Consider the following 21,030-nt stretch of genomic DNA (forward strand, 5'->3'; position numbering starts at 1 on the left):
TAGATTTACAAGCCACAGCAGAATTCCTACAGTGGTTTATTTCTTGTCAGTAGGATTTGCCCCACAAAGAACACAGATTATCCAGTTAAACAGATAGAAGTACTTGTTAGGGTTGTGATGTGTTTTATATATGTCCTTAGTTGCCCAATGTTTTGCTTGATGTTCTGCTACTGATGGAGTTTGTTCAAACTGCTGATATCTAGGTATCTGCTCTGTCTTTATGGTGCAGGGTCATCTGTTCTGTTATTAGGAAAAACAGTACAGATAAATCAGACATAGCACACAGAGGTGCAAAAAAGTTGCAGCTAATCTCATCTAACTTGCCAGCAGTCATTTAAATGCTGCTCTTTTATTTATTCATTGAGAAATAATGTATTCATTTAAAATAAGAGGAGTGTAGTGAATGGAGCAAAAAGGCCATCCTACGCACAGGAATGGAAAGTTTCCGAGTCGTCGCAGAAGTGCCCCAGTTTTCTAGTGCACTTGAACGCAACTGTGATTGACAGCTCGCGGGGAGGAGCCGCGCGGCAAAGACTGCTGAGTCATAGTGACGACACCAGGCGCTCCGCTCCGCCTGAAGACGTCACGTGTGTAAAAAAGCAGGAGGGCGTTCATATGTCCAACACATCCCGACTCCGGGAAGCACACTGGGCTGCATCAACGACCCGTGGACCGGTTCACCTCGCTGTCACCGCCTCACAGAGCTGCACCACTCACCGTCTCAAGTCCGGGGGCTGTTCTTCCTGGTCGAGGCTATCGGGCGCTGACTTGAACTCCTCCGGTTGTTGTGGAGGGGGTTAACGGTTTTTACGGAGCTAACCAGACATTAGCAGGTGATGAGCAGGGGCCCTGTGTCTTCTGGATGCTCAGCTAAGGTTACCGACAGGGCACGCCGCTTAACAGCACCGACACGCTCTGCTCTCAGCCTGTAAACTAACCCGACGGCACTCCGAGGAGCACAGAACCCCCGCCGCTGGTCCGGACCGAGACTTCATGCGAGCTGCCCCGCGAGTTGGACAAAGTAGCTAGCTAGCTAACGCTCGGCGTGCACTTTGAAGTACAAGCAAGCCAGCAGGACAGCCGTCAGCTCCTCTTTTTTTGTTTGTTTGTTTTTTTGGTTTTTTTTTTTGTTGCGATGGGTTTACTGTCACAGGGCTCTCCGCTCAACTGGGAAGAAACCAAGAAGTATGCCGACCACATCAGAAAGCACGGTATCATCCAGTTCCTCAACATCTACAACAAGGTGAAGGAGCGGCAGAAAGATGTGCTCAAGTGGGGCGATGAGGTAAGAGGCTGTCTGCTGGTGCAGCTCATCTGGAAGGCATGGCTGTGCATAAGTGCTCCTTTAATGATGGAGAAAGTCACTCATTCATTAGGGAAGCCAAAAATAATTTTTTTTTTTAATCACTCAAATGCATCTGCAACATTGAATATTATGTACAAATGTTGTGCAAATATCCATAAGGTGCTGTTTTTGAGAGTTTCCCATTATCTAGCATGTGTGAACTTAATATACAGTGTTGATCAGTGCCAAGTTGTTGTTTTTTTCATGAATATGAATCACAATTCCAAATTTGTCACTACTGCTTATCCAACAGCTTGTATAATAACTAATCCTTCAGTTTTCTTGTAACTTTTACTGCTATGTATGCTCCATACTGCGCTCCTTTAACTCAAGGAAGACATTCCTTGTTGGGTAAACGGTAACACAATGCCTCGTGTAAAACAAGTTAAGATCTGCAGTTGTTTGCAGTTGTGACTTTTTTTTTTCCCTCTTCCATTGAAAACCTCACCCCCGCTTGCTTTTCTCACTTTTGCCCCGACGCCAGACCACAAAACTTCAGTGTGCCACAGCTCGAACAAAGTGTTTTGATTTCAAACGATGTGGAATGCTGTTGTTATAGATTAATCCCCCTTTCAGACAGGGGATTACGGGGTAGCAGAGTCAAAGTCAAGGAAACATAACTGATGAATTGGAATTGATGTGATGGCGTCCCAGTCTGATCTTAAAAACCTTTGCTTTGTGCTGCAGTCTAGCGCTGATGGAAAGCCTGTTTTCAGAAGTTAGAAACGTGCTTTAGATCCGGTGTTTATTTGGGATTGTTTTTGTTTGTTTGCTTTTAGGTGGAGTACATGTTGGTGGAGTTGGACGACAAGGATGAGAAGGTACGAATCGTCCTGAACGGCGGAGATGTTTTGGAAACTCTCCAAGACCAGGGTGAAAAGATAAACCCCAAGTAAGTCTGCTTTTGACAGCACATGTTAGAAAATTCAGCAGAATATTTTGATGTAGAAGTCTATATACGGTGTAGTTTTAATGAAGGAAGGCCTTAATTTACTTAGTGTTAATGGAGGGAGAGCATAATTTGCTTAGTGTTGGCTAATGGCTTCCGCTGTCATTCCATCCTCTCTCTCTCTTTTCTTTTTTTTAGTCTGGCAGTCTGTTATATTTACAAATATATTGTTGAACTGAGCTGAACCACAGAAAAGGCAGGACTTCAATTTTGTTTTTATCTCATCTTGAAATGATGCCAACACTAACAACGGAGCTGCTGTTAGTTTGTTTTGGATTGTCGTGAGGAGAGATATTGACTGGCCGATAGTGATTTAAACATTAATGACTGGCCTCCGATATCATACATCATAAACAGCACCGGTAAGAGGAGACCGTGTCTAAAAGTTAAATCAATATGTATAACAGATGCATAACACCCTTTCACTGGCATCTGTTATCACTAAAACCACTATACACCCACAAAGGTTTTCCTTGTCGGCTGATAAGTTTAGCCAACATCCGCCTGATACAAATTGTAAACACGAACAGTAACAGTTAATGACAAACTCCATTCTCTCGACAGGTTGTAGCTACTCAGCTGAGGGTTGATACAAGGCAACAGCTGTGAGCATGTGGTTTGTCTTCATTTCTCTGGTTGCTGCAGAACACTCGGTCCATCACGTGGGTTATTTCAGTTGATTACGTGATGGTAGCAGCATTATTCAGAGTCTTTGAATTTCCATGCTAGTGTGAATGCTTCCTAAGATGAATGCACTTTTAAAAATTATATGTATGCTCACACTGATATTTATGAAAGTGGCTTCAATGTTGGTAACACCCAAGCAGATTTCTCTGCTGATCTTCCCTTTGTCAAAACTTCACGTCAAACCTGTTCAACACAACTGGTCATGCTAGTCATTTCTTACACATTTTTGTGTGTGGTCTCAGGCCTAACAAGCACTAAAAAGGCACGTCCATACATTAGCATTTACACAGGATAGCTATTAATCCCTTTGTCGTTGCACAAGTCGGGTGGAGCAAATCTCTTCCAGGCGTGCTTGAATTTTTCCATTTGATTTTGGCACGGCCTCTCAGGCTCTCCCCTTGTGTGTGAAAAAACTGGAAACGGCAAGTGTTTTGGTATTTCTGCTGAAAAAGGTGGCTGCTTGAAGTACAGCGAATAGCAAAATAGTTGTAGTAGTAGCAATAGCTAACTTTCCTATCAACAGACTAAAACGTCATTCGACTAATACTTGCAGCTGTAGTGTAAACACACACGTTATGACCACAGTGAGCCTTCAAACAAACTTTTGAAGCTGCTTATTTTGGGCTTGAATTGTTTGTGGATATAGAAGTATTTTTGATTAAATAATAAACTGTATACAAAAAAGGAATCTATTCGTCTTAATATTGTCAGCATGTCTTTTTATAGCGTTGTTGTTGAGATGGTTAAAAAACTTTCAATAATTCACTGAAATCTCCGACATGTAAAGGTGATGAGAAGAAGGAACTCCTCCTGGGAAGCCGGTTGCACCCCTAAACTGTAGTAACATTTCAGTAAAGAAGAGGAATTCTCTGCAGGCGCTGTAAATGTGTTTGTACAGGCTCTCCGTGTTATGCTTGCTCGCTGCCCATGACGTCGGTCTAAATCTGTGAAGCCAACTTTACCCAGGGGAAATACCAGTGGCAGTGAGAATAGTGGAGCCGATGCATTCCTCATTACTGCCCCTCTGTCGCACACACCAAAGAGCACGCTCTGAAGCACAAATACGTCGCGTTGCTTTGCCCTGCCAGGATTACGGCAGACATATGATAAAGGGAGAGCGGTCAGTTTATTTAATCAGAAAGGTCATTGTGATACCGAGAGCAGGGCCTTCTCCCTGGCTGACGTATGGAAGTAGAAAGTTTTCACAACACTTTGAATATGTTTGCAGCCACCCCACGCTTTGGAGACCAGAGTACGGCAGCTACATGATCGAAGGAACTCCAGGACAGCCGTACGGAGGGACAATGTCAGAGTTCAACACTGTGGAGGGCAACATGGGGAAACGACGACGAGAGGCGTCGTCTGTCCTGAACCAAAATGAAACCCTGTGCACCATCACCGCATTCCCAAGGTACCTTGGCTTGCATTCGTCACATGTTTCAAATGGTTCTTAATTGAGATCAGAACAAAATAAGATCAGCCTTTCAACTCTGAAACAGTGATTGATTGCATTTGTATTTCAATTATCATTTTGGTTTCGAGCTATAATGAGTAGTGGATTAGTTGGTTCATTAGTGGCAAGAAACAGAATTGACTTATTTTCTTGCAAAAAATACAGACTTTAGCTTTTCCAATGTGAGGATTTAATGCTTTTCCTTTCGTGCTTTGTTAGTTTTGGAAACTTGGTCACCCAAAAAAGGACATCTAAACATTTCAGCACACTTTTTTTATTTTAAATTCTATTCTTTTTTAAATCATATTTTACAAAACAGAGAATCACTTATCTGAGAAAGCAAACAGACTGATCGATAAGCCAAGTCATTGTTGTTGCAGCTCTATAACAGTTGCATTGTTCTGATCCTCTGTTTAGGTTAGGTTGCCCAGGTTTCACCAGACCAGAGTACCGGCCGACTCCTGTTGAAAAGGGAGTGTCAAAGTCACTGTTTTTCCCAGACGAAGCCATCAACAGACACCCAAGATTCAGGTAGGCGTCGCTGTCATGCTGTCAGTATAATTAGACAGGTATTTAACATGACGCTACCGCACCATGACGCTACCCAGCGGATTAGACCACATACCTGTGGTTGCCTATTTGCATGTTGCAGCTGTAACATGCTCTGTTTTGGTTTTTGGCCACACATGCATGTTTGTTTCACTGCTTTCAGTCTGAATGTTTCCCTTTACTAAAGTGTGCCTCGTGTTTGGATTTGTTTTGTCAGCACCCTTACCAGAAACATACGTCACAGAAGAGGAGAGAAAGTTGCAATAAATGTGCCAAGTAAGTCTGATATAAATCTTAGTACAGTAAACTAGATATCGTAATTTCCATTTCAAACAAGTGATGTGACGTTTATTTATACTGTGATTTGATATTGTTGTGAGGTGTGGGCAGAAAATGTCTGGTATGTAATATGCAACCGTGTGTGCAGCTGAAGGTGTTTCGTTTGCCTCGTCACGCTGAGACTGTATGAAATAAATAACTAAATATAACTACATTCCTTCTCCTGTTTCAGTCTTCAAAGACAAGTGCACTCCATCTCCATTTGTGGAAGAGTTTCCTGAGGACGATGGCGAAGCAGCGAGAGCGGCTCTGCCCGACCACATCTACATGGATGCTATGGGCTTTGGCATGGGCAACTGCTGCCTGCAGGTACCGCAGGAACTAACTGAGCCGTGTGGCAATTAGAGTTTATTTAGAGACTATTTTGAGTTTTGTGTTACACTGCTATCTTAATAAGTGATTTATAAATGTACTTCAGCCTCTTTTATGATGCTTTTGCAGGTGACATTCCAGGCTTGCAGCATTGATGAGGCAAGGTATCTTTATGACCAACTAGCAACATTCTGCCCCATCGTGGTGAGTAGATAAATGAAGCACATGCTTTATGTCATATATTGTGATTATTTAACAGGCCTCTTTCTCCGCAGGACTATTATACAACTTATTATTCAGCTGCTAATTCAGATATGTTAAAACTACCACGTAGAGCTTGGTGATATTTTGCTGTGTCGTGCAAATTTCTTTTGCATTAGGAGATAAAAACAAAGTAAACTGACAAAAACTGCCAGTCACAATGTTTTTTCATGAAATAAATAAACAATGCATCACAGTTTAATTGTATGTGGCTTAATTTCTACAATCAAAGAAGAGTAATTACAGACCCATATGTAGGTGAGGGTTATTTTAAAATGCAGCATCAATGCAAAAAGTAATATTGCACACAGAAATTTCAGTTGCAGTGTCCTCTCTGAGATACACAGAGGTTAGCTCTACAAATTTGGAGAGCCTGTATATTTTCACTCTTTAAACTCCCAACGCCAACAGGTCTGAGTTAGTAAATTCACATTCAGACTCTTGTTTTGATCTCTTCCTCCGTGTACCGAGCAAAATACAGTGCATGTGAGTGCATGCTTTCTGGGTTATATGTGGATTTTAAAGATGCTTTTCTACATTTAAAGTTTTCCTTTATTGTACCTGTATTTTTTTATTTTAGTGTATTGCCTCTACACTGCTGCTCTTATATTGTTAACTGCTCAGACATCACCCATTTCAAAATATTTTGTGGACTCAGTGTGCAGGAGTAACTTTTTTTTAATCACTTGTTCCTATGGTCACTTTTTAAAATTTCTATTTATTTGTCACACAAATATATATATTTTTTAAATACACTGAATACAGTTTTTGCTCTTTACAGATGGCGTTGAGTGCAGCCTCACCCTTCTACAGAGGCTACGTGTCAGATATCGATTGCCGCTGGGGAGTTATTTCTGCCTCGGTGGATGACCGAACACCAGAGGAACGTGGGCTGAAGGTGAAACTGAAAGCAGAATGAAAAAAGAAGACTGACATTTAGGTTCCCGAATTACAATTTAGTTAAATGAACAATATATTGTTTCTACACTGTGTCGGTAATACAAAGTCATCTGTTTTATTGCATATTAGAAGATTGAACACAATTTTTAGGACAGTTGTAACTTCTGAAGCATGATTATGTTACTTTCGTGATTCGGTCAGTTTAACGGATGGAAAAATTCAGCAGCATCTGAAAAGTTTAACAAGTGAGACAAAGTTAGCAGGGTTTCATCCTGTGTTTTTAAGTTTTGATAACTGGACTACCTGTTTTTAAGCTTTGTTGCAACAGTTTGTGCTCTACACTTGTTAGGAACTAATTTAACTCTACAAAAAAAAACCTGATTCTCCTGAGTTTTCATTTAGTTTTTAGCTTTAAATACATCAACAAAGTGATCATTTCTTAGTGAAGGTGTCACAGTTAGATAAAATTCCACCCTTAACGTGTAGGTTTACACTTTTTGAATTGGTTCCTCATACAGGTGTGACAGTGAAGGGACACACTGAGACTGAAAGTGTTTTTCTGTGATGCAATGTCACATTTTTTCATTGTACCCTTAAATAGCTTCTCAACAAGGTCAAACTTCTGCTTCTCTCATTTGAACAACAATAACTAGGTTTGGTTTATAGAAATGTTTCATTGCTGTCACATGTTCTCTAAACTTCTGCAGTGAGACATGTTCTGAATTACTTACAATTACGATTTGAACAAAGTCCATATTTGTTTTTCTCGAGCACTTGCTGTATTTATTTTGTGTGTAATATGTAAAAAATGTCTTTTTCTCTTGCAGCCCTTGAAAAACAACAAATACAGGATCTTCAAGTCAAGATATGACTCAATCGACAGCTACCTGTCAAGCTGTGGCGAGAAGTACAACGACATTGATCTGACAATAGACGAGGAGATCTACAAGCAGCTGCTCGGTGGAGGTACTGATGGATCAAATACAAATGTGTTTGGCGCAGTCAAACTTCACAAGTAGATGTTTGTACAGCAGTTAAATGAGTCATCTTTTTTTGCTGTTGTTTATAGGAATTGACAAGCTTCTGGCCCAACACATAGCACACCTCTTCATCCGAGACCCGCTCTCTGTCTTCGAGGAGAAGATACACTTGGATGATGAAAACGAGTCGGATCACTTTGAGGTGAAGATTTTATGTATCCCACAGGGAGTTTGTTAGAAGAAAGAAAACCATCCGTTACAAGACAATACAGCTGGGACATGAGTGTGTTTGAGTACTCATTCAGATTTCTTGCAGAACCTCCAATCAACCAACTGGCAGACGATGAGGTTTAAACCTCCACCTCCAAATTCGGACATCGGCTGGAGAGTGGAGTTCCGACCCATGGAGGTATTTACCAACTATGTTTTAGACTTTTAGTTTGGGCTTGTATTCAATTGTGGCATCTTGTGACCTAAGTGATATTTTTTTTGCTTTTGCTTTTTAGGTGCAACTAACTGACTTTGAAAACGCTGCGTACGTGGTCTTTGTCGTCCTGCTCACCAGAGTGATCTTGTCCTACAAATTGGACTTCCTGATCCCGTTGTCAAAGGTGATGACAACCACACAGCTTTACCCTTTTTGTAAAAGGAGAAATATATTCAGTGGTACAGTTGAGGTTTTGTACACTGTGTTGAGATACAGAAAATAAACATCTTTACTTTCGTTAGGTTGATGAAAACATGAAGGTCGCGCAAAAGAGAAACGCTGTCCAGGAGGGCATGTTTTACTTCCGGAAGGACATCTTTAAAGGTGTGTAAAACATAAAGTGCAACTTCAAGTTGATGCCTACGCTGAAAATTGAAGTTTGAGATACATTTGTTTTGTTCACCAACAGGCTGCAACCCAGGCCTTGATGGCACTGCTTCTGCTCAGAATGGTTTGGAGACCGACTGTGGCAATGAGGAGTACACACTGATGAGCATCGACACTATCATCAATGGAAAGGTGATCACTGCCTTAGATCAGAATGACCTTTTAGCCAAGCGGTCAGTTCATTGATACGTCCACCACTTTGGTCCAGATGAAATTTTCTTCTTGGATGAAATGACCTAAAATTTTGCACATTCATGATTCTCAGAGGATGAATCAGGTGACACTCGTAGTTTTAAGTGAACTAGCTTAAGCTAGTAGGGTGGACTGCTATAACATGTGGTCCAGGTGTTCATGTTCCCGTCAGGGTTAATTGCAGTAACAATGGTGATCCCCTGACTTTTCATGTAGACTCCGCTGTACTTTGTGTTCGGTGCTAATTAACGAACATTAACATGGTAAAAACCGTGCCTGTTAAGCATCTGCATGTTTCATTGGGTACGTGTTGTGCTGCGTTCACATTGTGGTGTTTAAACCGTGTTTGGTAACCATCATCTGAGCTGGAGATATCAGGAACTTCTGACTTTCTACTACGTGAAAAGAGCTGCACAATTATGAATAAGCTGTGAGCAAAATGGCTGCATACGTCAGTCAATTGCATCTTAGTAAAATGTTAACAGTAGTATAAACAAACACTAACTGACTTAGAACTAACTTGAATTGTTCCAGGTAATTCATTTCTGGTTTTCCTTCTGTCATTCTGCCAATGAGGCTTGAATGCCTTAATAATGGAGAGCCTCTTGAGTGCAGAGCTGCTGGCACAGCTGGAGACTTGTCTTGTTTTTAAGCCATTTGATAATTACTGCTGTTTTTCTCTCTGTTCCTTCTTATCACCAGGAGGGAGTTTTTCAAGGCCTCATCCCAATCCTGAACTGCTATCTGGAAAACATGGAAGTTGATGTGGACACCAGGTGCACCATTTTGAATTATCTGAAGCTCATCAAGAAACGTGCCTCAGGTAAACTACCATCAAAGGACAAAACTGAATGTTCTCAGAAGCCAAATACAGATTTTTCTCCTTATTTCTAACCATTAATTCCTCTGCTTGCCGATCTGAAACAGGCGAACTGATGACCATGGCCAAGTGGATGAGGGAGTTTGTTGCAAAGCATCCGCAGTACAAGCAGGACAGCGTCCTAACTGACAAGATCAACTACGACTTTTTCAGAAAGTGCGACAGGATTGCAAAAGGTGAAGAGCAGTGCCCCGAGCTCATCGGAAACCCAGTAAACAAGTTCAAATGAGAAAACGCTGTAGAAATGCATTATCATTACGCAAACACGCATGTAAAGAAAGACCAAATGTGGTGTAGAACGAAGAGGTCCAATTGTAAGAGAATGCAAAACAGCATGTGTGAGTTGTAAAGAAACACACCTGCATCAAATATATGTATATATACTGTATGAGATTTTTATGATTACACAATTATTTTAATAGGATTAAGACATGCAAAGAGTTGTGTAATAGAGAATCAGATGTGTATTTATTTTTGTCTGGAAATTAAGCATATCTGTGTGAGAATGTAAATGTAGCAAAGAGGTGTACATTAGTCTGCTTTTAATCTTGTGTTCTGTAAATACTGTACTTCTGCTTTTCAAAACATTAACAACCTTTCTTCTTTTCTTATCGTTTTATTTGCTGGTTATGAGCTTTCTACTTGTTTGTTTGAGATCCTTTATTTCGCTTTTAAGAGAAATGTTTGCTTTGCTCTGCTGACATTGTAGTGGGACCTTTTAAAGTAGTGTTGCATTCAAGCGGAAGTGGTGAACCATTGATTGCAATGTGATGCTGTTTCAAAATAAATCTGTACAACAGTAAGTTAGTCAGTTTTCTTACAACTATAACTTGTGTTGTTATACACCTTTTGTGTAGCTTCACCTTTATTTACCTCTGCCTGAGAGGTAAAAAGTCAGGATTTAACAAGGAGGCTGTATGAAGTGAGGCCTGTTCTGTACAGCAAGTTTACTAAATAAGTCAGGCTTATTTCAGTTAGTCTGACTTATTTTTTAGCATGTTTTGGTTCCATAAAGCTAATGCATCATAGCTCAAGCTTACATGTTGTTAACCCTCTGGCAAGTTATGCAAGAAAATTGAGAGCTTATGTAACACATTCCCACAATATCAGTAAAGAAGAAAAAAAAAATTCAAGTTGAGCCTGTTTAGCCTGATGATGTGAGTTTGAACTCACCTTTGTTGAACCACCTTTGGACTTGACTGATGTTTTAGGCTCATTCAAATCAGGTATTTTCTTCGTGCACTTTTTGGAACAAGCCATTGGTTTCCCAAACATATCGCACCGTCACCCTTCTGTTATCTAATTAACAGCTCCTAAACCAAAGAAAGACACCGCAAAAAGAAAAAACAATCTGGTGAAATCCCTCAGATTCTCTAACTAATACTCGCAGCTCTGTGAGGCAGTACTTCATGCTAACATGCTGAAGTACAGTGTTTAGCATGTTCACTAGCTTAGCATATTAGCATGCTAAGATTTGCTAATTTGCACTAAACAAAACCAGAGCTGAGGATGTCTAAACATATTTTGGTAATAAATGGAAGCAATGGACTAATTAAAATGTTGACATGATGATGGTGGCAAAGTCAGACATATAATGTGATTATCGTCATGGAAATTTCTTGGCTTGGTGTTAAAAAATCCAATTTCTGGTACTTAAGTAGAGGGATGAAAATAAAAAGTCTTTAATATAAACATTTCATAAATTATTACAACAATATTCAACAAACTTCTTTTATCTTTCATATTGAAAACATCCAACAGCTAATCCATAGAGGTGTCCACCCACAAGATGGTGGTATTGAACCACAGTTTTACATGCGAGTGAGCTACAGTGACAGATGAGAGCTTTACCTCGGTTTGACCTCTTGGTGAAGGATAATGATTGTGGCTGGCACAGGCCTACCTATGCTGCAAAATAAATTAAAGCCCAAACAGACCCCTGGGACTCACTGTTCTCATTAAAACATAATTGGAATGAATAGTTGGCGTTCAAACTTTTAAATTAAGAGTGCATAACAATGATGCCCAAATGTGAGTTGCACACTCTGCACACAAAGAGAAAACATTTTTTGTCAGTCATGCTGGTATAAAGAGGAGCAACCAGTGACAGGTCTTCTTAATCCTATAATCTGTTGATTGGTGATTATTTAAAGTCACTGCTAACGTGTTCATTAGTAGAGATGAGATTACAAGAGACCATGATTATGATGAAAAAATGATGGCAAAAAAAATGCATTTTGAATGTTGTTTCTATTGGAGACAATACCTAGAGGCCATTTGTGGTGATGCTCCGCCCACAGCCTCACCTGAAACCTTTCCTGCAGCTGTGAACTGGGTCATAAGTCTAGCTTAAAGTCAATATTGATAGGCTATTTGTTTGTTTGAGTTGCATCCTGTTAACACTACTTAATCATAATTTACATAAGCCTGTGATTGCAATCACAAAACAAGACTAACCACTATACTTCAAGCTGCACAAATTGATATTTATTTTTACATTATTGATGCATCACTTATATGCTTACAGGTGAAATGGTTTGCAAAGAAACAGTAAATTATGACCTCACTCTGCTGAATTTCTGAATTTTCTGAATATTTCTGCACTAGTAAACTGTTTCTACCAGAAGGGGGCAGCTATTTACAAAAAAAAATCTTCCTCTATATCCTACCTGCTCAGCTGCAAACATCAACTAGATGAAGTTAGCCAGGAGTTAGTGAACATATTGGGGAATTTACCTGCTATTAGAGGTGGTTCTGATTATGATGCCTCCTGGGTTTCTTCTTTTGGAGGTTTTCCAGGCACACCCAGCTCAGAAGAGGAGACCCAGATCTCGCTGGACGGATTACATATCTCATCTGGCCTGGGAACGCCTCGGGATACCCCAGGATCTGATAGAAAAGTTGTTGGGCAGATCTGGGATGATCAGCTTAGCCTGCTGCCACCGCCACACGAACACAGACAAGTGGAAGAAGCTTGGTGGATGGATGGAGACTTAGATGTTTCCCTCAGGAGTCTATGGAGACCAAAACAGAGTTAAAAGGAGGGTTCATATAGCACTTACAGTCAGTGGCTAGAGAGAAACATGACCACCAGTGAGTGCTAATGTTGCTGTTTATTAACATGTTTAAAATATCAGCTAGGTATGGCACTGTTCCGTTTATGACTTGTATTTGTTGCCCTCAAATGGCAAAAAAAAAAATAGTGAACAATATTTTAAATCACCAAAATGAGACCTTGAGATCTGATTTGTCTGTGAGACCTGAAGCACTTTGGGCAGCGGATGACAGTCTGAGCTCATAAGAACCACTGATGTTCCTTTAACGTCCCCGATGAAGCTGCTCGATGGCCACATTAGGGACTAAATGATTGTTGTGAATGTGTCTGTGTTGTGTGAACAGGGTAGAGAGAGCGAGAGACAGAGTATTTGTCATTGTTTAAAGCTGTAGATGGTTGATTTTGTAATTTTGTAATTTTATTTTTTTTTAATCTGGACAGTTAAACATTGAATTGTATTGTACCATGGACAGTCATCCAGCCAAGCCTGTGACCCATGAAGTTAGAAAATCATTACACAAAATAAACAGTTTTGTAAACTAGAGATTATTAATATTGCCAGTGTACCAAGAATTAGAGCCAGACTCAGTCTAACAGAGTACAGCCACTATCTGACAAACTTGACCTGACATAATACCGAACCAGTATCTCTGTGAACTCTGTGTTCTTAATCACTGCTCACCTCAGGTTTACTTTGCCCACAGCTGCTTTCAACACTGAAAAATGAATATGGCATTATGTTTTAGCCAAAGATGCACGCTTCTGATATTTTATGTGATTGTCCTGAAGCGTAATGCTACGTAAATAATCCATGGTCACTTTTAAAAGAAAGGGATGTGGTAGAGCTGCTGCCATAAACATGTCTTTTTATTATTCTGAGCCCCTGTAGTCATCACTGTAAACTCAGAGAGTGAGTACTTTCCATTAAAAATGCATTGAGTGGGTTCTGCTATATAAAAACAGTCATGTGAGCGGCTCAGGGAGGCTGTAGGTAAACTGTGGGGTTAAACATGCAGCTGACGCAGGTCAATCATTTTTTGTTTAAACCAAAGTATGGGGCGAGCAGAAGATTCAACCGGAAGATAGTTCTGGGGAAAAACTCACTGGATCATGTGGGTACCACGAATGAACATAGAAATCAAGCATCCCAAGACCCTTTAATAATGTTTGCCTGCCTTTTACTGTGACCTTTTTTTTAGAAAGTGCAAAACCTTCATGGTTTGCCAGCACTCATTACTGCGAAATCAAAAAACACAGCTGTCATACTATTGAAACACTGTATTTGAGCAAATAGTTTATTTTTTTCAGGCAGTCAGTTCAGTCAGGCATGAGAAATGCAGTGGCTGGTGGAAAAGCTATAAGATCCAAGTGTGATACATGACAAGAGTTTAAGACTTAAAAAAAAAAAAAAGCAATAAGTAATACCAGCAAGTTCGTAAAGTAATATCACACATGATACTGGAACAAGTGAAACATTATCCTTGATACAGAAATATTGCAACATTAGAGGGGATACTTAATTATTAAGGGGACTCCTTACAATATTAAATAATAAACACATTAAATAAAAATTAAAAAACGGTCATACAAGAGGAGGATTTTCCACAATCTGGCAACCCAAAAGTTGCCACATTGACTTACAAGTGATAAATCATCAGTAAATGATGTGTCATCCATAAACAAATACTTGAATTGCAGCTCATAAGCTTCTTCATGAGAAAGTGGTGCACACTTAAACACATACAGCTACATTTAGACTTATAATTAGATTAAGATTTATATACAAAGCATATGATGATAACTTATGGTGCACTACAGATTAAACTGCATGTGTATGTTTCAAATTTGCTCCACTTTGACCATAATTAAAAGACAACAGGCATTAGAGATATTAATGTAACAAGTATATCGTATAATGTGCACAGCATGTCACAGAGGGACTGGAAGTCAGCTTTGGAAAGAGTTTGACTGGACAGTTGAAATTCGGCTCTGTAGGACGTCACGAACCTCGATATTTAAATATGCATACACACATATACACACACATGCACACGCACACAAAAAAACAGAGGTTCCAAGGGTAGATCCTCTTCTAAAGGTTTCAGCTCTTCTTTGATGTTTTCCCAAAATGTCTGTATTTTTGGGCAATCCCAGAATATGTGTGTATGGTCACCAACCACGCCACAGTTCCTCCAACACTTGCTGCCAGAGTTTTTAACCCTTTAAGCCCTGAGCTATTTTAAAGGCCTCTGCTCAAAAATTACATATTAAAAACAGTTTATCTCTGCAACCACAAGGTCTATTCTCAAGGTTGTTGTTTTTGTTTTATTTTTTTTCTTATTATATTTATTGCCTGTTATTGATGGCTGGCAATAAAGTTAAAATAAATAAATAAATAAAATTTCTATATGTGAAGAGTTCATTTTCAATGACAGATAACTCCATCTTCACAAATCCTCAGAAAACCCACTTTTCCATCGTGTACCTGAGATCAATAATCTTAAGTTATCTCTATTTTTGTCACGTGATTTCTACTGAGTCAAATCTATTCAACTTCAGTTTGATTGATATTATCTCAAGTAAACAAAAAAAAAGTTTTCTGAAAATCTACAAAAATTGAGTTATCTGTTTTTGCAAATGAACTCTTCATATACATCTAGTATAAAAGTGCTTCATGGTTACATTTAAAAGTGCATCTATTTTTGTCCACTTCATTTGCATGTGCATTTTTTATTTTTTTTTACTACTACTGAATTTTATGACTTTTTTGTAGGTGAAAAAATAAATAAATTTTTAAAAAGTTGATGATGAAAGTTGTGGCTGCTTGACTCATGCGCGCTCCACATGGTTGCCTCGTGTCAGGAGCCATAGCTGCATTTACAGGAGCACACAGGAAGCCTTATGTCATCTTTCTGACTGTGTGTGCCGTTGCAACACGCGGGGTCACCTCCTGGCTGTAACCCTCCTGCAGGGCAGCGGGCCAGTCTGCGTGTTCCTCCCACTATTTTCCACTGAGCGACAAGGCTGCACATTGTGCTCAGACCGGCCAGCCAGCCAAGGTTACACAGTCGTTTTTTTTTTTCTCCCCGCCTCAAAAAAAAAAAAAAAAAAAAAAAAAGGTAGGCAGTCCTCGGCACCACAGCTGCATCTCTTCATCCGCACTCCACATTTTCCTCCGAAAGCTCCCGACGTGCCGGCTGCAGGACTTTATGGTGAGGCTCTCCGCGGTGGTGAAAACGTTGCAGCGCGCATGGCGTCTAACAGAACGCGAGCGATGATGAGTTTGGGTGATGCTGAAGCGGTGTGACCTCTGCTGAGGCTGCGATCGACTGGATGCGATAAGTTTTTTTTGTTGTTGTTTAACATGTTCATTCATTGCTCTCTGGAAGTTTGAGATGATTCATATTAATGTGTGAATGTAACTATGACCGCCGGCATTGGATCAGAGCATCCTTTTAGTTGGTCTTTCAGCACAGTGCGTAAAGTGCAGTTTAGATTACACGTGTGACCCTGATGCAAAACTGCTGTTATACAATACTGTGGTGCAAAAAAAAGGAGGAAAAAAAAAGCGGGAGAGTTGGTGCAAATATTCGAATGGATTTGTCATGCATTTGCAACTGCATGATCATCCCATTAGGACTGAAATATTCCTGTAAAGTAGCCAGTCTGGTGCTGCAGCACATTTATATCTGCTCACTGTACTCTGTTTGCAACTGATACAAGTCTGTGTTGGGACAAAGTTATAGGTGTTCTTGCTGGGGGAACTTTTGCAGTTATTGTGCACATCTGAATGATAATATTTACAAAAAAATACTACTTTTTGGAAACATCTGGAGAGCATATTTAACCAGAAATTGTATATTGCAGCTCTTGCCAATGCCTCTGTAGTGCTTACTTGTGTATATAGATCTATTGTTCTCAATGCAGAAAGTGAAGCAGATTGCATTGCCAACAACTCACACTCATATAAACTAAGCTTGCGTCGACTAATATGACCAGGAACTGTTATTATATATGACTGTAGAGCTAGATTATAATCCTAGTTTTCATTTTTAGTTAAGTTCTTTTTATCTTTTTTCTGCTGTCACTGATAAACATGACAGCTAGTGACAGGATTGTCTGTTTAAATCTAATATATTACCTGACAAATACACGTAAATCATCACACAGATGCAAAAATCCCTCAAAATACTGCCCACAATGGTGCAGTCATTTTAAAAGGATATGTACTGGTGTATAAACTGTATTGCAGAATCTCTGACAAACGCAGTATTCATCGTCTTATTTCCCAACCCTACAGTGAATTCTCCTGTTTGAATGAATCACTATCAGCTGCAGTGATGAAACCAATCAGTATTTCCGACCAAAGTCCACACGCTGCATTGGCTCTTTGAGAAGATCCTGCCCCCCCTTCTTCGTTTTGCATGGCTGCAGCATGTACCTTGCAAAGACTCAGTGAGCGGCCGCTAACGTGCTCTCCTGTTGTGGCTCATCGTGCTCCGATTAAGGCCTCGCAGATTATCATGTTTTGGTGCAGCCTAATGCATCTCTGATAATCAGAGCAAGGATGTCACTGAACTGGGGCTGATCAGAATAAGCCATATTTAGTCCATGCAGATAAGTGATTATTATGGACAAACGCAACAATTATTAAAGTGCTTGATGGTGCATGAAGAGCAGTTCAATTTGCAGAATTTAACTATCACACAGACATTTCTATTTACAGGATTTAAGGGATGTATTGAAGCATGTAAACAAAGTCGCTGATGTGCCCCCTCAGTTCATATTCCAATATCAAATGACTGTATCTAAGAGCAGCACGCAGATTGAATTGAGATGCTTTCGTTAAATTTGATAGATCTGCTCACATTTCTGCCTGTAAAGTCCAAGGTTATTCTGCAAACACCTAAACCTGTGTTTTACTTTCACCTTGGGCACACGACTTACAAATGTGATTCGAGCCAAAAGCCTGTAACCTTTCTGTAGCCCAGAAAAAAGAAAGAGCTCACAGCCTGAATAAGAAAACAACAGGCCTAATGGATGGCACAGAGTACATGTTGTGTCTCCTGATACCGTGTTTCCAGCTGCAGACGCAGGTGTGGAGACGGTCCAGTGGTGCAGCAATCTGTGACGTAACTGAACTGAATTGAATGTATAGCTGGGAAGCACATCAGCGGAAATAAAGAGCGCAGATATACTGCGATTTCTGGGGCTGCGAGGAGGCTTTTTCTTTTCCCAAGCCTGAAGTGATACAGCCAACAATATAAAGGCCTGCAGGACTGTGTAAATACCTCTGGGGTGATAATGATTAAGTGTATTTTGCTGAGAGTTATCAGGTTTCGAGTAAGAAAATCAGCTGCAGGGATTTGTGCAGCTCAGTGTTCAGCAGTGACATTAACTTTGTCAGCTTATAAGAATTCCAAAGCTTTATGTGGTAAATCAGAATCAGTGCTACTACAAAATGTGATTTAAAGGATTTTTAGTCAGTATCCTTTCTGCAGATTGAAGCAACCCTATAGGGAGCAGAACCAGGAAATAATAACTTATTTAACTTATATGGAAACATGTCCAGCTGTGAGCATCCAGACATCCATACCTCCCAGTAAATGGGCTTCTGCTTTATGTCACTGGGCTGATCTGACTGCTTCAAGTATAGCAGGGAAGCCCAGCATTACTCTGTGCGTATTATGTATGCTGTTCATGGAAAAAACTGGCTAACCCTGGGGAGAAATACACAGGAGCAGCAAACTTTTCCTTGACAGTTCTACAGACAGCTGTTTAAATCAGCGCTGGATACTCCAATAAACAGTGACAGAGGGCTCGACAGATGCACCACCGCCACAGTATGACAGCTTTGGCAGGAGCCCATGCACAAAGGTTTCAGAAATTAATGTCGCCGCACTGATCGGGCCGCCGGACAGTATTGTGGGATTATAATTCCTGAAGCACATTAAGGTTAATAAATGTACACATATCGACATCCCCATTACCTTGAACAATCTGAAAGCTGGAGAACCAATAGTAATTGAATAGAGCTGTGATTGTCCTCTGAGCGCACCTGCCTGCTGGCTTCTTGAAATGCATCCCAGAGTGAGAATTGGTCACATTAGATCTGTTGATGGAAACTAGAGTGGTGTGAAGAATCAGTTGTCGGCGTTTAAAGAGAGAGAGAGAGGGAGGATGGACAGACCGAAGCACAAACAGTAACACAGTTATCAAGTGCAGATTTGGAAAGACAGCATCACTAAATGAACATCAGATGAATGACTGGCTCGCATCAGTAGTTGTATAAAGAGGTGATTCAGTCTGCTGCTGTCTTATGTGATGATGATGATGATGATAGACCTATCAAAAATGACTACTCTAATCATATTTTCTGAGAGACTGTCTTTATGATCACTAATCAAGCCTTTTTTTCTATCTATCTATCTATCTATCTATCTATCTATCTATCTATCTATCTATCTATCTATCTATCTATCTATCTATCTATCTATCTATCTATCATATCTAATGTGAAATGAAACACTAAACAAATTTTTACCAGATGAATTGAAATACTGTATTTAGAAATAACCCAGTCATTGTAGAATGATATTGCAGAGTGCATCTGTAGAGGAAATACAGGGAAAAAAGAATAAAAAGCCAGTAGAATATTTCTTATGTGGTGTAACACTGGCAAAGTCATCCACAGTATTTTTAATTTTTTTTTTGCTATGGATGGCATTCACATCTGGCTTTGCACTTGTCATACAGAGCACTGTCGTGCTGAATGGCTAAACAAATTGACTGTATTGACTCGTTTCGTGGCAACAATTGCAAAACACTGTCTAGAAAGTTTTCGGTCATCCCTTCTGTTGCCAAAATATTTCAATACAGCTGACATTGCATTTAGTTTTTGCAACCACATTCTCTTTTCCAGGGTTTTTCTCCTGTCATTCGCTTATTCTGCAGCGTGCATGTGAAGCACTCTTTGCGAGAATTGTTTTCTTGAATCAAGCAGCAAAAAAAGTTGTAACACAACTGCAATGTGACATCACAGCATCCATCCTGAAAAGATATATTGTGCAGCAAGAACTAATATCATCAAAATATCAGCAATATTTTTACTTGGAGGGAAGCACTCACAGAAAGGTATAGTCTGACTCTGCTCTATGGGCTGTTTTCACATCTTTCATCTCAAACAGTTTGTTTTAATCCCTGAAGCTTCAGTTGCTGTCATAGCATTGTTACCAGCTGCTCTGCCATTTTCAGGAGTTGGTGGAGACCAAAACAGAGCTACAAGGAGACTGAATATTGGGCTTATAATCATTAGGTCACCATTAGGTGTTGTGATATCAACTTTAGGTGATGTCTCAGCTTTCCTTCTGCATTCTGTTCTTAGGTGACCAATGGAGACCTTCAATCATAAGCTGAACACTTATTTAGAGTCATGGATGGGTCCCAGAGGTAAGATGATACAAAATGCATCGCTTCTTGTTTGATTCGCAGATTGCAAATAATGTCAAAATCTTAGCTCTTCAGTTCACAGAAAAGTGAGGGTAGCAGTGAGAGTCATCATTACCTAAAAGTTTTGACCCAGTTCATAGCTTACTGCAAGGAGGAACATTATGTTTGCTTTTTTCAACTGCTAATCTTTCTCGATGTTGAGCAACATTCCTCAGTGTGCACCGTTCAATTCAAGTTCACCTGTCATCATGCCACTTTATCAGCCGTCCCCTTCATCGCTTTATCTCCATATTTCAGATCAGCGGGTGAGGGGATGGCTGCTGCTCGACAACTACCCACCGACGTTTGCACTCACAGTCATGTACCTCCTGATCGTATGGATGGGGCCCAAGTACATGAAACACAGGCAGCCATACTCCTGCAGAGGCCTCCTGGTGCTCTACAATCTGGGCCTCACGCTCTTGTCCTTCTACATGTTCTATGAGGTAAACAGGCCGCTCAGCACTGGGAGATGTGTTGAAATGGGCCAAAGCAATTACCCGTTAAGGCACACTGCAGACAGATTTTAAAACAGAGGACACTGACTATAAGAAAAATCAGATATAAGTCTGAACCCCACTAACGTTTCCAGTCCCTGTCACATTTTCACTAATTTTTCTAAGGAAACAGAACAAACCATGACAAGTTAAGAGAACTCAAAAAAGTGTCACAAAGGTATAATGCAAGAAAAGTAAAATAATAATAATAGTAGGAGTTGAATATCTGTGGTTACTCATCTTACAAAAAATGAAAAACATTACAGAAA

General features: G+C 40.1%; 2 protein-coding genes across 2 annotated transcripts in view; both read left to right on the plus strand.

The window, feature by feature from the left end:
• The first annotated feature begins 671 nt into the window (after positions 1-671).
• On the plus strand, positions 672-10,524 carry gclc (glutamate-cysteine ligase, catalytic subunit). The gene is made up of 16 exons (XM_008297558.1): positions 672-1,285; positions 2,125-2,237; positions 4,210-4,392; positions 4,852-4,965; positions 5,201-5,259; positions 5,495-5,631; positions 5,764-5,838; positions 6,677-6,793; positions 7,623-7,761; positions 7,865-7,977; positions 8,092-8,184; positions 8,282-8,386; positions 8,505-8,586; positions 8,672-8,781; positions 9,544-9,664; positions 9,769-10,524. Exons 1-16 carry the CDS (start codon positions 1,136-1,138, stop codon positions 9,948-9,950), a joined length of 1,893 nt encoding a protein of 630 aa, XP_008295780.1. The 5' UTR covers positions 672-1,135; the 3' UTR covers positions 9,951-10,524.
• Positions 10,525-15,961: 5,437 nt separating this feature from the next.
• The window catches only part of elovl5 (ELOVL fatty acid elongase 5), a 13,825-nt gene continuing 8,756 nt past the window's right edge, over positions 15,962-21,030 (plus strand). Inside the window, exons 1-3 of the mRNA XM_008297559.1 lie at positions 15,962-15,988; positions 20,161-20,225; positions 20,523-20,710. Coding sequence (XP_008295781.1) covers positions 20,168-20,225; positions 20,523-20,710 — 246 coding nt within the window. The 5' untranslated portion in view covers positions 15,962-15,988; positions 20,161-20,167. The remainder of the gene's footprint in view (positions 15,989-20,160; positions 20,226-20,522; positions 20,711-21,030) is intronic.

The sequence above is a fragment of the Stegastes partitus genome, unplaced genomic scaffold (genome assembly GCF_000690725.1).
Source record: "Stegastes partitus isolate 25-593 unplaced genomic scaffold, Stegastes_partitus-1.0.2 Scaffold1229, whole genome shotgun sequence".
In the NCBI taxonomy this organism is placed as follows: Eukaryota; Metazoa; Chordata; class Actinopteri; family Pomacentridae; genus Stegastes; species Stegastes partitus.

What these genes read in the sequence shown, in the direction of transcription:
- gclc (XM_008297558.1), top strand. Translation starts at nt 1,136, where the DNA reads ATGGGTTTACTGTCACAGGGCTCTCCGCTCAACTGGGAAGAAACCAAG. An exon ending in GGTGAAAAGATAAACCCCAA is followed by an intron (nt 2,238 to 4,209) that starts GTAAGTCTGCTT and finishes ATATGTTTGCAG; the next exon opens with CCACCCCACGCTTTGGAGAC. An exon ending in TCCTGATCCCGTTGTCAAAG is followed by an intron (nt 8,387 to 8,504) that starts GTGATGACAACC and finishes TACTTTCGTTAG; the next exon opens with GTTGATGAAAACATGAAGGT.